At 39.3% G+C, this 13,504-nt stretch overlaps 1 protein-coding gene across 1 annotated transcript; it reads left to right on the forward strand.

Moving 5' to 3' along the window:
- The first annotated feature begins 8,867 nt into the window (after nt 1-8,867).
- LOC143026881 (uncharacterized) lies at nt 8,868-9,848 on the forward strand. The gene has a single exon (XM_076187664.1). It carries the CDS (start codon nt 8,868-8,870, stop codon nt 9,846-9,848), a length of 981 nt encoding a protein of 326 aa, XP_076043779.1.
- Nucleotides 9,849-13,504: the final 3,656 nt, after the last annotated feature.

Raw genomic sequence — 13,504 nt, forward strand, 5'->3', positions numbered from 1 at the left:
GATATGTGAGAAAGCTATAGGAAAGGGGAAGGATGTTTTCTGGGCCTTTATGGATCTGGAAAAGGCTTACGACAGGGTAGACAGAAAGGCACTGTGGGAGGTTATGCGGATATACGGGATAGGAGGAAAGCTTCTAGGAGCTCTCAAGAGTTTTTATGAGAGTAGTAGAGCTTGTGTCAGGATTAGAAATGGAGAGAGTGAGTGGTTTGAGGTAAAGGTGGGACTTCGTCAGGGATGCGTTATGTCACCCTGGCTGTTCAAATTATACATGGATGGGGTAGTGCGAGAGGTGAATGCAAGGGTAGTGGGTCAGGGATTGGAGATGGTTAAGGAAAATGGAGAAAAGTGGGTGGTGAGCCAGCTGTTGTTTGCGGACGACACTGCGCTTGTGGCAGGATCGGAGGGGTTGAGGAAGTTGGTGGCAGAGTTTGGGAGAGTGTGTGATAGAAGAAAGCTGAAGATAAATGTGGGTAAACGTAAGGTGATGAGATGTACAAGGGGTGAAAGTAGCAGTAATCTGGAAGTGAGCATTAAGGGAGAGCAACTGGAGGAAGTGGATAGTTTTAGATATTTGGGTGCAAATGTGGCAGGAAAAGGTGGAGGTTAGAATGTAGATTGAGAGAAGCGAGTAAATGCCTTGGTGGTTTAAAAAGTGTAATGAGGAATAGAAATTTGGGAATGGATGCTAAGAGGAGACTGTATGAAGGAGTGATCGTGCCAACAGCACTGTATGGGGCAGAAACATGGAACATAAGAGAGGAAGAGAGAAGGAACTTGAATGTGTTTGAGATGAAGTGTCTGAGAAGTATGATAGGGGTTACTAGGCTTGATAGAGTGAGAAATGAGGAGGTGAGGAGGAGAACAGGGGTGGAAAGGGAGTTGGGAGATAGGGTTGATGAAAGAGTATTAGGATGGTTTGGACACATGGAAAGAATGAGTGAAGAAAGACTAGTAAAGGAGGTATGGGAGGCAGATGTGGAGGGAGTGAACATGAGGGGACGTCCTAGGATGAGATGGATGGATGGGGTGAAGGGGGCTTTGGGGAAGAGGGGAATGTCTGTTGAGGAAGGACGGGAGAGGACAGAAGACAAGGGTCAATGGAGAATGGTTGTATATGGAAAATGTTGTGATGCATGAGGTGGAATGGACGGGGGAATGGGGGATGAGGTAGTGTGTGAGAGCAAAAATTTTGACGCAGCCCGAAGGGATTTCTCCCCGTCCTCTCCTTTATATGGGGGGACGGAGAAGGGGGGTCGCCCATTTAATGAAGCGGCCTTGCTGTGGATGTACTGTGTCCTGCGACACTGCTTCTGACCCAGGGCAGTGGACAGGGTGCAGGGATGACCCGTCATCTAGGAGGTGCTAAGATGGGAGGGAGGGTGGAGGGGTGTGGAGTGTTTTCGGTGATGGAATGTTTGGGAATGATTTTATGCCTTGTCCTTTTTGGCTACCTCCCTGGTAAGGGGGAAAAAGCCTTGGTAATGTATGTAGTAATAATTTGTTTAATAAATAATGTAGATATCTTAAAAAACACTTTTTTTTAATCGGAAAGCTTTAAATTTAGATTCGGAGATTCGGAATGAGTAAAATTTAGGTTTGGAAATGTTCGGAAGGTATCGGAATTAAGGTTCGCTTTGCTATTTTTTAAAGATTCGGAGGTTCGCGGACAAATGTTCGGAATAAATGTTCGCACCGAAATTTTGAAAATCGGGTTCGCTATTCGGAGGTTCGGAACCCAAAACCGGCGAAGATTCGGGTTCGGATTCGGAACCCAAAAAAAGGTTCGCGCGCTCACCTCTGGAAAATATTAATCACTTTGATAAGACCAAGATTGGAATATGCAGCAACGATGTGGTCACCAAATACAAAAAAAAAAAAAAAAATGTATAACAAAACTTGAAAGAATACAAAGAGCAATTACAAAATTGGCGCCAACACTCTCAAAACTATCATATGAAGAGAGACTAGCAAAACTTGAGCTACAGACACTAGAGCAAAGAAGAGAGGAGATTTGAGAACTATTTACAGAATCATGAAAGGCATAGAAATTATTGATAGAGAGGATCTAATAAAATGGGATGAAAGAAATACAAGAGGACACGGAAAGAAAATCAAGAAAGACAGATATAGAAGAGATCTGAAAAAGAATAGCTTTCCTCACAGTGTAATAGACATTTGGAACAAGTTAGATGAGAAAGTAGTGTGTGCAAAAACAATACATGAATTTAAAAATAGTTTAGATAAAATGAGATATAAAGACGGGACACCACGAGCATAGCTCCCCTTCCTGTAAAATACAACTAGGTAAATACAGAGATTCTAAAATGTTATTAAACAAGATGCTGAAGGATGGAGAAAACATGTTACTTATGGGAGATTTTAACTGCAAAGAAATCTGTCGGGAAGAGATGACAGTGAAAGGTGGAGAGGATTTATTGGGAAATATATCACTTGACATGACTATAGAACATACAATGACACAATGGGTAAAAAAAAAAGTATAGAAATAATTAACTGTCGAGTAGATTTTTTTCAGAACCTGAAATTGTGGATAAAATTCAATACAAGACACCAATTGAGAAGTGACCACATTACTGGAGTTAGTATGGAGAGAAATGGAGGAAAGACCATAGTAAAACAGACTTTGGGAAACTTGGGACATTTTTCCAAAAAGCGAATTGGGAAAAATTCAACAATGAAGAGTCAAAAGTGGAAGAAAAATGGATGATTCTAATGGAAATCTATAATGGAGTGGCTAAATATGTACATATATATCCAAAGGCTCTTTTCCCCCATACATGGGAGGTAACCAAAAGACAGGCATAGAAACCAATCCCACCCATTCAATCCCCTACATACTCCACTCCCACCCTCTTATCTTGGCACCTCCTGGATGATGGGGTCATCCCTGCATCTTGTCCACTGACCTGGGTCAGAAGCAGTGTCAGAAGACACAGGACATCCAAAGCAAGGCCACTTCATTAATTCAGCAACCCCCCCTCTCCATCTCCTCATGCAGAAAAGGAGAAGACGGGGAGAAATCCCTGTGCTGCATCAATTTATTTCTCATACATACTCCCTCACCCCCATCCCCCTCATGCATCACAGCATCATCCATACACCTTTCTCCATTCACCCCTATCTTCTGTCCTCTCCCATCCTTCCTCAACAGATATTCCCCTTTCCCAAAGCCCTTTTACCCCATCCATTTATCTCATCCTAGGTTGCCCCCTCATGTTCACTCCCTCCACACCTCTTTTACTAATCTTTCTTCACTCATTCTTTCCATGTGTCCAAACCATCCCAATACTCTTTCATCAACACCATCTCCAACTCCCTTTCCACCCGTTCTCCTCCTCACCTCATTTCTCATTCTATCTAGCCTAGTAACCCCTATCATACTTCTCAGGCATTTCATCATCTAACACTAACTGGGACAAATTTTCCAAAGAGGAAACAAAGATGGAGGACAAATGGAACATGTTCAAATAAAAGTACAAGGAAGGAATTAACAAATATGTACCAAAAAAAAAAAAAAAAAAAAAAAAGATTTATATAAAGTGTTGGTATAACAAAAGGTGCAGCAAGGCTAGAGACAGAAGAGACAAAGCCTGGAAAAAATGGAAAAAATACAAAAAAAAAACATCCAAATGGCAACCATATATAAAACTTAGGAACAAATATGTGAATATACGCAGGAAAAAAAAAGAAATTATGAAAAAGATATTATAAACAAATGTAAGGATCAACCCAAACTCTTTTACAGATATATAAATGAAAAACTAAAGGATAAACATGAAATAGTGAAATTGCATGAAGGAGATAAAGAATATATAGAAGATACAGAAATGGCAGAAGTCATGATCAGACATTTCTGGTCAGTTTTTACAATTGAGAGCTCACAATCTTGGGAAGATAGAAAACAAGAAAGATCACCCAAAATGAAAGAAATAAAGGTAACACAAAAAGAAATAAGAGATCAAATAAAAAACCTAGCTGTCAGGAAATTGCATGGACCAGACGGAATTGCTAATTGAATACTGAAAGAGTGTATAGACGAACTGACAGACAAACTATACAAGATAATAGACTCCTCACTCAAAGAAGGAAAGGTACCGCAAGACTGGAAAGATGCAAACATAGTACCAATATACAAAGGAGGAAAACCCCCTGGGGCTAGGGGGTGTAGTATAGAATATAGCCCCCGCCACGTCTGCTGTGTGTCGTAAGAGGCAACTAATGCCAATCCCCGGACGGGGCTCTTGTTTCCCCACACAGGGCTTCCTCTTAAACTTCCTTTTCCACTCTTCTCTTCTCTTCCGCTTGCTGTCCCCTCCCTCCGACCTAATTTTCAGCCGCCCCTCTCAGTAGCGGCTTCACAGACATTCACCACATCAACCCCTCATTCATAATCACTTTAAAGAAAGCCCTGTGGCAATGGCTAGTGACAACGGGGGCAGGAGAAGGTGATCTCTGGGAGCCTCTAGTCACGAACTACACATAGGCGATGTGGGCAAGAAAAGTCGCTCGTGTTGGGATTGAGGCAACAACACAGTTCGGTAGCTACCCACATGACTGAGCAGCCCTGTTCAGGATCCACTCTGCTCACCCCACATGGGGAGGGGGCTAGAAAAGGTGCCCTAAAAATAGCTTGCCTCATTTCTACCTGACTGGGGAACCGCCCCCAGTAAGGTCACCCTCATTGTGGTCAAGACAAACCCATAAATAATAACGACCCTGGCTCGAACTCTGAACCGGACCAACTCCCTGCAACCCCAGCTTCTTCTGATAACAACTCCAGCCCACCTAAGGACCATTCTTCTGAACACACTCAACAGAAATCACCAGGACACCAGGGTGATAAAATTACTGGTGGTAATCCAAAGAGCAGAGTACTTTTCTGCTCAAATATTTGCTTGACTCTTGATTATGAAGAGGTTTATCTCTTAAGCAAGAAATATGGAAGAGTGGAACGAATCAGACGGAAACTTTCAAATGATGGTAGTTCATATGACTGCTACATAGTATTTGATGAAAATAAATCTGCACTTGAAGCATTGAATGGATTAAAAAACCACCATGTGAATAATTCCACAATCAAAGCTCACCTATTTGATATAGACAACTTGAAAAATGAGAAATATGACTTTATTCCAAAAGAAGAAGAAACAGTTCAAAGCATGCCCCCTAGAAAGTCTCCTGCCATACTCTGGTACGTTGCAACATACAGAGAGGACAGGGAGAACTTCTTGAGAGCCTCAGAATATATTGAAAATAAAATAGGTACTGTCCCTTATGAAAACCTAAAGAAATATGGCAAGAGTATCCTGATAAAAGCAGGTAATGATACCCAAGCCAAGCTTCTATCAAACTTCAGACCCACCAATCATGGCAACATAAAGCAAATTACACCCCACAAGAGCTTCAATACCTGCAAGGGCATTATTTTCTCTGAAGACCTATATGATTTCTCCGAAGAAGAAATTTTGAAAATGTGCCCTGAGGATGTACATGAAATAAAAAAGCTAAGAGGAAATAATAACTCCATCCTCTTATCTTTCTCTACCACAGTCCTCCCTGATGTAATAGTCATCAAACACTCAAGATTCAGAGTCAAGAAATATAAGCAACGCCCAACTCAATGTTACAACTGCTTAGAATATGGTCATATCATCTCAAAATGTAACAATAACAAAAAATGTGACAAATGTTCTGAAGAGCATAGGGAAGACTATCTGTACAAACGTTCCATACTGCCTCCATTGCTCTGGTAATCACTCCCCTAGATCTAAGGAATGCTCACGTTTTAAATTTGAACAAGACATCCTCGAAATAGCCAATTCTGAACATATATTGGCAATGCAAAGCGGAAACTAATGGGAGCCAATAGAAACTCCAACTCAACCTATGCTGACATAGTAAAGAAAATGAAAATAAAATTAGATAATAACTTGTCAAATCGTAACACAGTCGCACACAAGGATATTTTAACTGGAATTCCCAAAACCCAGACTCCAATACCTAACACTAGTGCTACAGCAAACCCTATTAATAGTGTGGATCATGATAATATCTTGCCTGATCCTAATAACCATTCAAAAATTAAAAAGGCTAGCTCACAACCTGCGAACCACCAGCAACCTATCTGCTAAGCAAAAAACTCAGAATATACCACCTAATAGTAGATCAGTTGATGAAAAAGAAAAGGATCTGAAACTAGAAACAAAATCTAAAATAATAACAATAAAAAATAAACAAACCGACAGGGCTGAAGACTCTGATGGATTCCTAGAACCACCCATCAAAAAGAGAGCAAAAAACAAAGAGAACACAACAAACTCTGATTGTGATACCTCCAATACATTTGACTCGCTCATGGAAACAGATAATACTACACCTAAAGATACTACTTCTATACTGCTTCCCCAAACTACTGGCAAGATGGAAAATGCGGAGAATGTCTCTCCAGACTGCCAAGGGAAGTCTACCAACTCCCATGCATCCCCGAAAAATCTTCTTGAGAACCTTCCCCTATCAAGTACTCATGAAAGGCTGAGAGAATCTCAACCTTCCAAGATAAAAAGACTACAGAAAAACTTCAATCCCCAACAAACTACTCCCTCTAAGGGAAGTACGTCTGTCAGAGGGAAAAAATAACCTATTCCAAATTCAAAGATATCCTACATTGGAACTGCAAAGGAATAAGAGCCAGATCTGAACAGCTAAAGATCATACTACATGATTTTAATCCAGGAATAATTTGTTTACAGGAGACAAAGATAGGCAATAACCCGTATAATCCTGGATTAAACTACTCTATATACCATTCGCCTCCTCCTCCAGGAGATATTGCCCATGGTGGAGCAGCAATAATAATTCATAAATCAATACAAGTCTTAAATCTTGTGACATCTCTGCAAGCTGTGGCTGCTGAAACTATACTAGATAAAAAGATTATCATATGCTCTCTTTATCTTCCACCTAAATGTGGCTTCACAGAACATGACATACAAGACAACTAACCAGCTCCCAAGCCCATTTTTGCTTGGTGACTTCAACTCTCATAATCCTCTCTGGGGAGGTAGCATATTAAATGCTGAGGGGAAATTAATTGAGAAGTTTATTGACAATAATCCTATCACCTTGTATAATGATGGATCCATGACTTACCATAACACTCACAATAATACAACCAGTGCCATAGATCTAAGTATATGTTCATCCTCCATCCATCTCGATTTTATATGGTCTGTCAATGAGTATCTTAATGGAAGTGACCACTTCCCCATCCATCTCAAGTATGTCAAAAATACCCCAACAGAATGTCCCCCTAAATGGAAGGTTCAGGAAGCTGACTGGAATATATATAAAAATAATGTAATTTTAGATCAAGATTTTGAAACTTTTGACAGTCATATAGAAACATATAAATTTCTTACTGAAGCAATCTTAAAAAGTGCTGAGATTGCTATTCCAAAAACTAAAGGGAAACCCAGTAGACCTACAGTTCCATGGTGGAACAAAACCTGTGGAGTACTGGGAAAGATAACCCGAAAATGTTACCGACAATACAAAAATAGCGGTTCAACACAGAGCAAGATTATATATAAACATGCTTTTGCTAAGCAGCGCAAACACTTCAAGAAATCAAAGCGAGAATCATGGCTTCACTACATAAATGGAATGAACTCTAAAACCCCTTTGAGCGTAGTATGGAGAAAAGTGCGAAAACTTAGTAGCAAGTTCGTTCCCTCACCTCTACCTATGCTTAAAATAAATAACACTCTCATTACAGATCCATATGACATTGCAGAAAATTTAGGTGAATACTTCTCCAAAATTTTTAGTCCAGAAAATCACTCACCCGAATCTCAGAAAATTCAAAATGCCCAGATTTCTCTGGATCTAAACTCAAATAGCAGAGAAATCTATAACATAAAATTCTCCCTACAAGAATTTAAAGAAGCTCTTTCCTGCTCAAAAACTACAACCCCTGGTGAAGACACAATATTATACGAAATGATCAAGAATCTCCCAGAAAATGCTAAGACCTTTCTTTTAAAAATCATCAACAGAACCTGGGAGACAGGTATATTACCTAAAACCTGGAAAACTGCCATTATAATACCTATCAAAAAGCCCAATAAGAATCCTTTTGATCCATCTAGCTACAGCCCCATAGCCTTAACCAGTTGTGTCTGCAAGTTAATGGAAAAGATGATAAATACCAGACTTGTTTGGTACTTAGAATCTGAAAACAAACTTTCACCCTACCAGTTTGGTTTCCGTAAGAACAGATCCACGCTGGACCCACTGCTGAGACTATCCAACCAAATCCAACAAGGATTCTCAAAACAGGTGTTTTCTTTGATCTCAAGAAAGCCTATGACACAACTTGGAGATTTGAAATTATCCAACAACTAAATAAAATAGGCATCCGAGGTAATATGCCGAGATTCATTAACTCATTTTTATCTGATAGATTATTAAAGGTTAGAGTTGGCAATAGTCTCTCAAAACCATTTATTCAGAAGGAGGGTGTCCCCCAAGGAAGTGTTTCGAGTGTCACTTGTTTTGCTGTGGCAATAAATAATATCTTAGAAGAAATTGCATCACCTGTAAAGAGCTCCCTTTTTGTGGATGACTTGGCAATTTATTGTACAAGCTATAATGCTATTTCAGCCTGCAAGCATTTACAAAATTCAATTAATGCTGTTAGTAGATGGGCTGACTCATGGGGCTTTAAAATCTCAACCATAAAAACCACTGCTATACGTTTTACTCGACGTAGATGAAGAGAAGTAATTCCAACCTTAAATCTAAATGGAACCATTTTACCATATGAAGAAGAGGTAAAATTTCTTGGCATGATTTTTGACTCAAAATTGACTTGGACCAGCCATATTGATACCCTGAAGACAAAAGCCAGGAAATCATTGAACATCTTGAAAGTTATACCTAGCTTTATTTGGGGAGCAGATAAAAGATCACTGTTAATGTTATACAATACTCTTTGCCAATCCAAAATTGATTATGGTTGTCAAATTTATTCCTCCACTTGCAAAACTAGACTGAAGGAACTTGACACAGTTCATAATATGAGCCTTAGAATATGCTCAGGGGCATTTAGAACATCACCAGTAGAAAGCATTTATGTAGATTCTGGTGAACTGCCACTTGACCTTCATAGAGAGGAACTAGGACTGAGACTTTTATTTAAGATCAAGACCGACCGTAAAAACCCTGCCTTTGATATTATCAAAAATGTAAATGGTGACGATTTTAAAGGTTCTAGATCTTCAAAACCCCTTCAAGTCAGAATGAATGAACAAGTAGAAGATATATCTATCAAGACCCAGAACGTTTTTCAAGTGGGCCATACACATATTCCCCCTTGGATTACCCCTGAAATATCAAAATGCTCTATAGAGGTAACCAAAAGGAACACTTCCATTGAGCAGGTGAAGTCTATATTTTTAGAACATGATAAAATACATAAAGAACACACAAAGATTTATACTGATGGATCCAAATCGAATAATGGAGTTGGATATGCTGTCATCCATGATGACACATCATACTCATCTAAACTTCCTGATTCGGCCTCCATATTTACTGCAGAAATAACAGCAATTAATCATGCTTTAAAAGTAATACATGAAAGCAAAGGAGATGCATTTGTAATTTATTGTGACTCAAAGAGTGTATTGGACAGTATTAGCTGTTTTAATAGCTTTCACCCTTTAATACAAAAAGCTCAGGAGTGGCTATTTCATATTCCTGCCGACACAAAGAGGTTCATTTCTGCTGGGTTCCATCACATGTGGGAATCCACAGTAATGAACTAGCTGACAAGGAAGCAAAGGAAGCTGCACAATGCCAAATACCAAGATACCACATTCTGACATGAAAAGAATAAAATCCCATATTTTAAACAAATGGCAAGAGCAATGGTCTTCCCCAGTTTTAGCTAATAAGAAATATAAAAATATTAGAAATTCCATAAATCCATGGGTCTCTGACTTTAACTTGAACCGCAAAAAGCAGGTTATTTTAACCAGATTAAGGATTGGACACACCCGCCTAACCCATAAATTCATCCTGGATAGCGGCGGTGCACTCGAGTGTGCTCATTGTGGCACTTTGATGTCAGTTGAGCACATTCTGGTGCACTGCCCAAAGTTTTTAAATATAAAGACGAAGTACAATCTTCACTCAAAATCTCTCAAAGAGATTTTGGGTGAAGAAGCTGATATTGATCAACTTTTTGGATTTTTAAAAGAAAAATCTTTTCAATTAAATTTAGATCTCTATCAAAACAATTTTATTTACTTCTACTTTTTATCTATTTATTTTTTAACCAAATTTAATGATTTTATATTTTATCAAATTTTAATCTTTTACCCACTCCTCGCCATTCAGTCATGACGGCGCTGAATGACCTCCTCGGTCCCAGTGCCTGGCCACTGGCCTAAATATCATACCATACCATACAAAGGAGGAAATAGGGAAGATCCTACAAATTTCAGACTGGTTTCCCTTACAAGCACAGTAGCAAAAATATGTGAAAAATTCATCAGAAATAAATGGACCAAACACTTGTTAGAAAATAAAATAATAAACCCTAAAGAATTTGGCTTTAAAAGTGGAAGATTGTATACCACAAACCAATTTGCTTTTACTTGAGATTGAAATAATACAAGAAAGAGATGGCTGGGTAGATTGCACCTTCTTGGATTTGCAGAAGGCGTTCGATAAGGTACCACATAAAAAATTAATAAGAAAAATTGTAATAATGGGAGGAATACAGGGTAAGCTGCTAGAATGGATGAAGGACTTCTTAACTGGAAGAAAAATGAGAGTGGTACTTAGAGACAAAAATTGGAAATGGGAAGATGTGAAAAGTGGCGTCCCGCAAGGGTCTGTATTGGCTCGTTTAATGTTTGCCATATAAATAAATGTTATGGATGAGGGAGTAAATTGTTACATGAACTTCTTTGCTGACTATGCCAAATTATTCAAGAGAGTAAAAATGGAAGAAGATTGCAGATCGCTGCAAGATGACCTAAACAAAATATGGAAATGGAGTCAGAAATATGAGATGAGCTTCAACATCAATAAATGTAGCATAATAGAATTTGGAAAAAGCAAAAATAGAGTATCAGGTCAATACAAAATTGGAAACAAAGAAGTCAAAAAAGTCAATTCAGAAAGGGACCTAGGAGTAATCATCTCAAGCGACTTGACACCTGACAAACACGTCAACAACAAATTATTTGGAGAGACTTTTAACTTGCTAAGAACAATGAAAGTGGCCTTCAACTACATAGATGAGGAGATGGTTAAAAAAAATAGTGGTTACACTGATAAGACCTAAACTAGAATATGACGCAACATTGTGGGCACCCAGCACAAAGCAGATAAGAAAATTAGAAAGAATCCAAAGAGCAGCGACAAAAATGGCACCTACACTGGCAAATCTGACATATGAACAAAAATTGGAGAAACTATATCTGTCAACACTGGAACAGAGAAGAGAAAGGGGTGATTTACTGACCATTTACAGAATTATGAAAGGGATGGAAATCCTCAATAGAAATGACTTGTTCAAGTGGGACAGAAGAGAAACAAGAGGACACAAAAAGAAACTAAAGGACACTTAAAGAATAGCTTCCCACATAATGATTGATGTCGGAAACAAACTGAACGGAGAAACAGTGAATGCCAAAACTATACACGATTTTAAGAATAAACTGGATGCGGAAAGATACGAAAACTGGTCACTACAAGCATAGCTTTCATCCCATAAAATACAACTAGGTAAATACATTCAAACTCCTCCTCTCTTATGTTCCATGTTTCTGCCCCGTACAGTGCTATCGGCACAATCACTCCTTCATACAATCTCCTTTTAGCATCCATTCCCAAATGTCTATTTCTCATTACATTTTTTAATCCACCAAGGCACTTACTCGCTTCTCTCAATCTACATTCTACCTCCACCCCTACTCCATTTCCTGCCACATTTGCACCCAAGTATCTAAAACTATCCACTTCCTCCAGTCTCTCTCCCTTAATACTCACTTCCAGCCTGCTGCCACCTTCTCCCCTTGTACATCTCATCACCTTATCTTTAACTTCTTTTGCACACCTTCCCAAACTCTGTCACCAACTTCCTCAATGCCTCCTCTGATCCTGCTACAAGTGCAGTGTTGTCAGCAAACAACAATTGGCTCTCCCACTTTTCTTCAGTTTCTTTAACCATTTCCAATCCCTGACCCACTACCCTTGCATTCACCTCTTGCACCACCCCATCCATGTATAAGTTGAACAGCCAGGGCATAACACATACCTGACAAAGTCCCACCTTTACCCCAAACCATTCACTCTCTCCATTTCTAATCCTGACACAAGCTCTACTACTCTTATAAAAACTCTACTGCTCTTAACAGCTTTCTTCATGTCCCATATATCAGCAAAACCTCCCACAGTACCTTCCTGTCTACCCTGTCAAACCTTTTCCAGATCCATAAAAGCCCAAAATACATCCTTACCTTTTCCTATAGCTTTCTCATATATGTCTTACCACAAAAATCTTATCTACACTACCCCCAACGGTCCTAACCCCACACTGTTCTTCACCAATTACTCCCTCTATTCCTCTCCTAATCCTCTCAATGAAGATCCTCCCATATGTCTTCCCAACTACACTTAACAAGCTAATCCCTTTGAAACTACTACACTCACACTTGTCCCCCTTTCCCTTGTAAAGTGGAACTATACAGGCACTCCTCCAGTCCTCTGGCACTCTACCCTCTCTTAAACAAACATTAAATAAACTCACCAGCCAGCCCATCATAACTGTGCCTCCATTTTTTCAGACATTCTGCATGGTATCCATCCAACCCAGGAAAAGGTGTATAATAAGTGCTGGTTTAACGGTACTGTGAGGCAAAAGATAGAAGAGATAAAGCTTGGAAAAGATGGAAAAGATAAAAAGTACACAGGGAGGAAAAAAGATATGAAAAAGTCATAATAAAAAAATGTAAGAGTCAACCAAAACTATTCTAAAGATATATGAACAGTAAACTAAAAAACAAACTGGAAATTGAACAGCCAGTGACATGACACATCCCTGTCAAAGTCCCACCTTTACCTCAAACCACTCGCTCTCGCCCATTTCTAACCCAGGCTGTACTACTTTCATAAAAACTCTTAACTGCTCTTAACAGCTTTCCTCCTATCCCATATATCTGCAATACCTCCCACAGTGCCTTCCTGTCATAAGCCTTTTCCAAAGCCATAGAGGGTTCAAAAAACATCCTTACCTTTTCCTAAAGGTTAGGGGATTCATAACAGAAAACCTAATTCCCTGTGCATCCAGTATGTCTGTTGTACCTGTCTCTTCCTGTGTGGTGGTAGCATCTAGGGCAGTTTGATTCTCTCCTGTGTTGAGGCTTTGGCTGCTCAAGTTATTCCTTACCAAGCAATAGCAAACATGTAA

This window comes from Oratosquilla oratoria, chromosome 7 (genome assembly GCF_046742065.1).
Source record: "Oratosquilla oratoria isolate Oo_2021 chromosome 7, ASM4674206v1, whole genome shotgun sequence".
NCBI classification, from domain to species: Eukaryota; Metazoa; Arthropoda; class Malacostraca; order Stomatopoda; family Squillidae; genus Oratosquilla; species Oratosquilla oratoria.

Coding starts and splice junctions, on each gene's coding strand:
- LOC143026881 (XM_076187664.1), top strand. CDS start 8,868: ATGATTTTTGACTCAAAATTGACTTGGACCAGCCATATTGATACCCTG.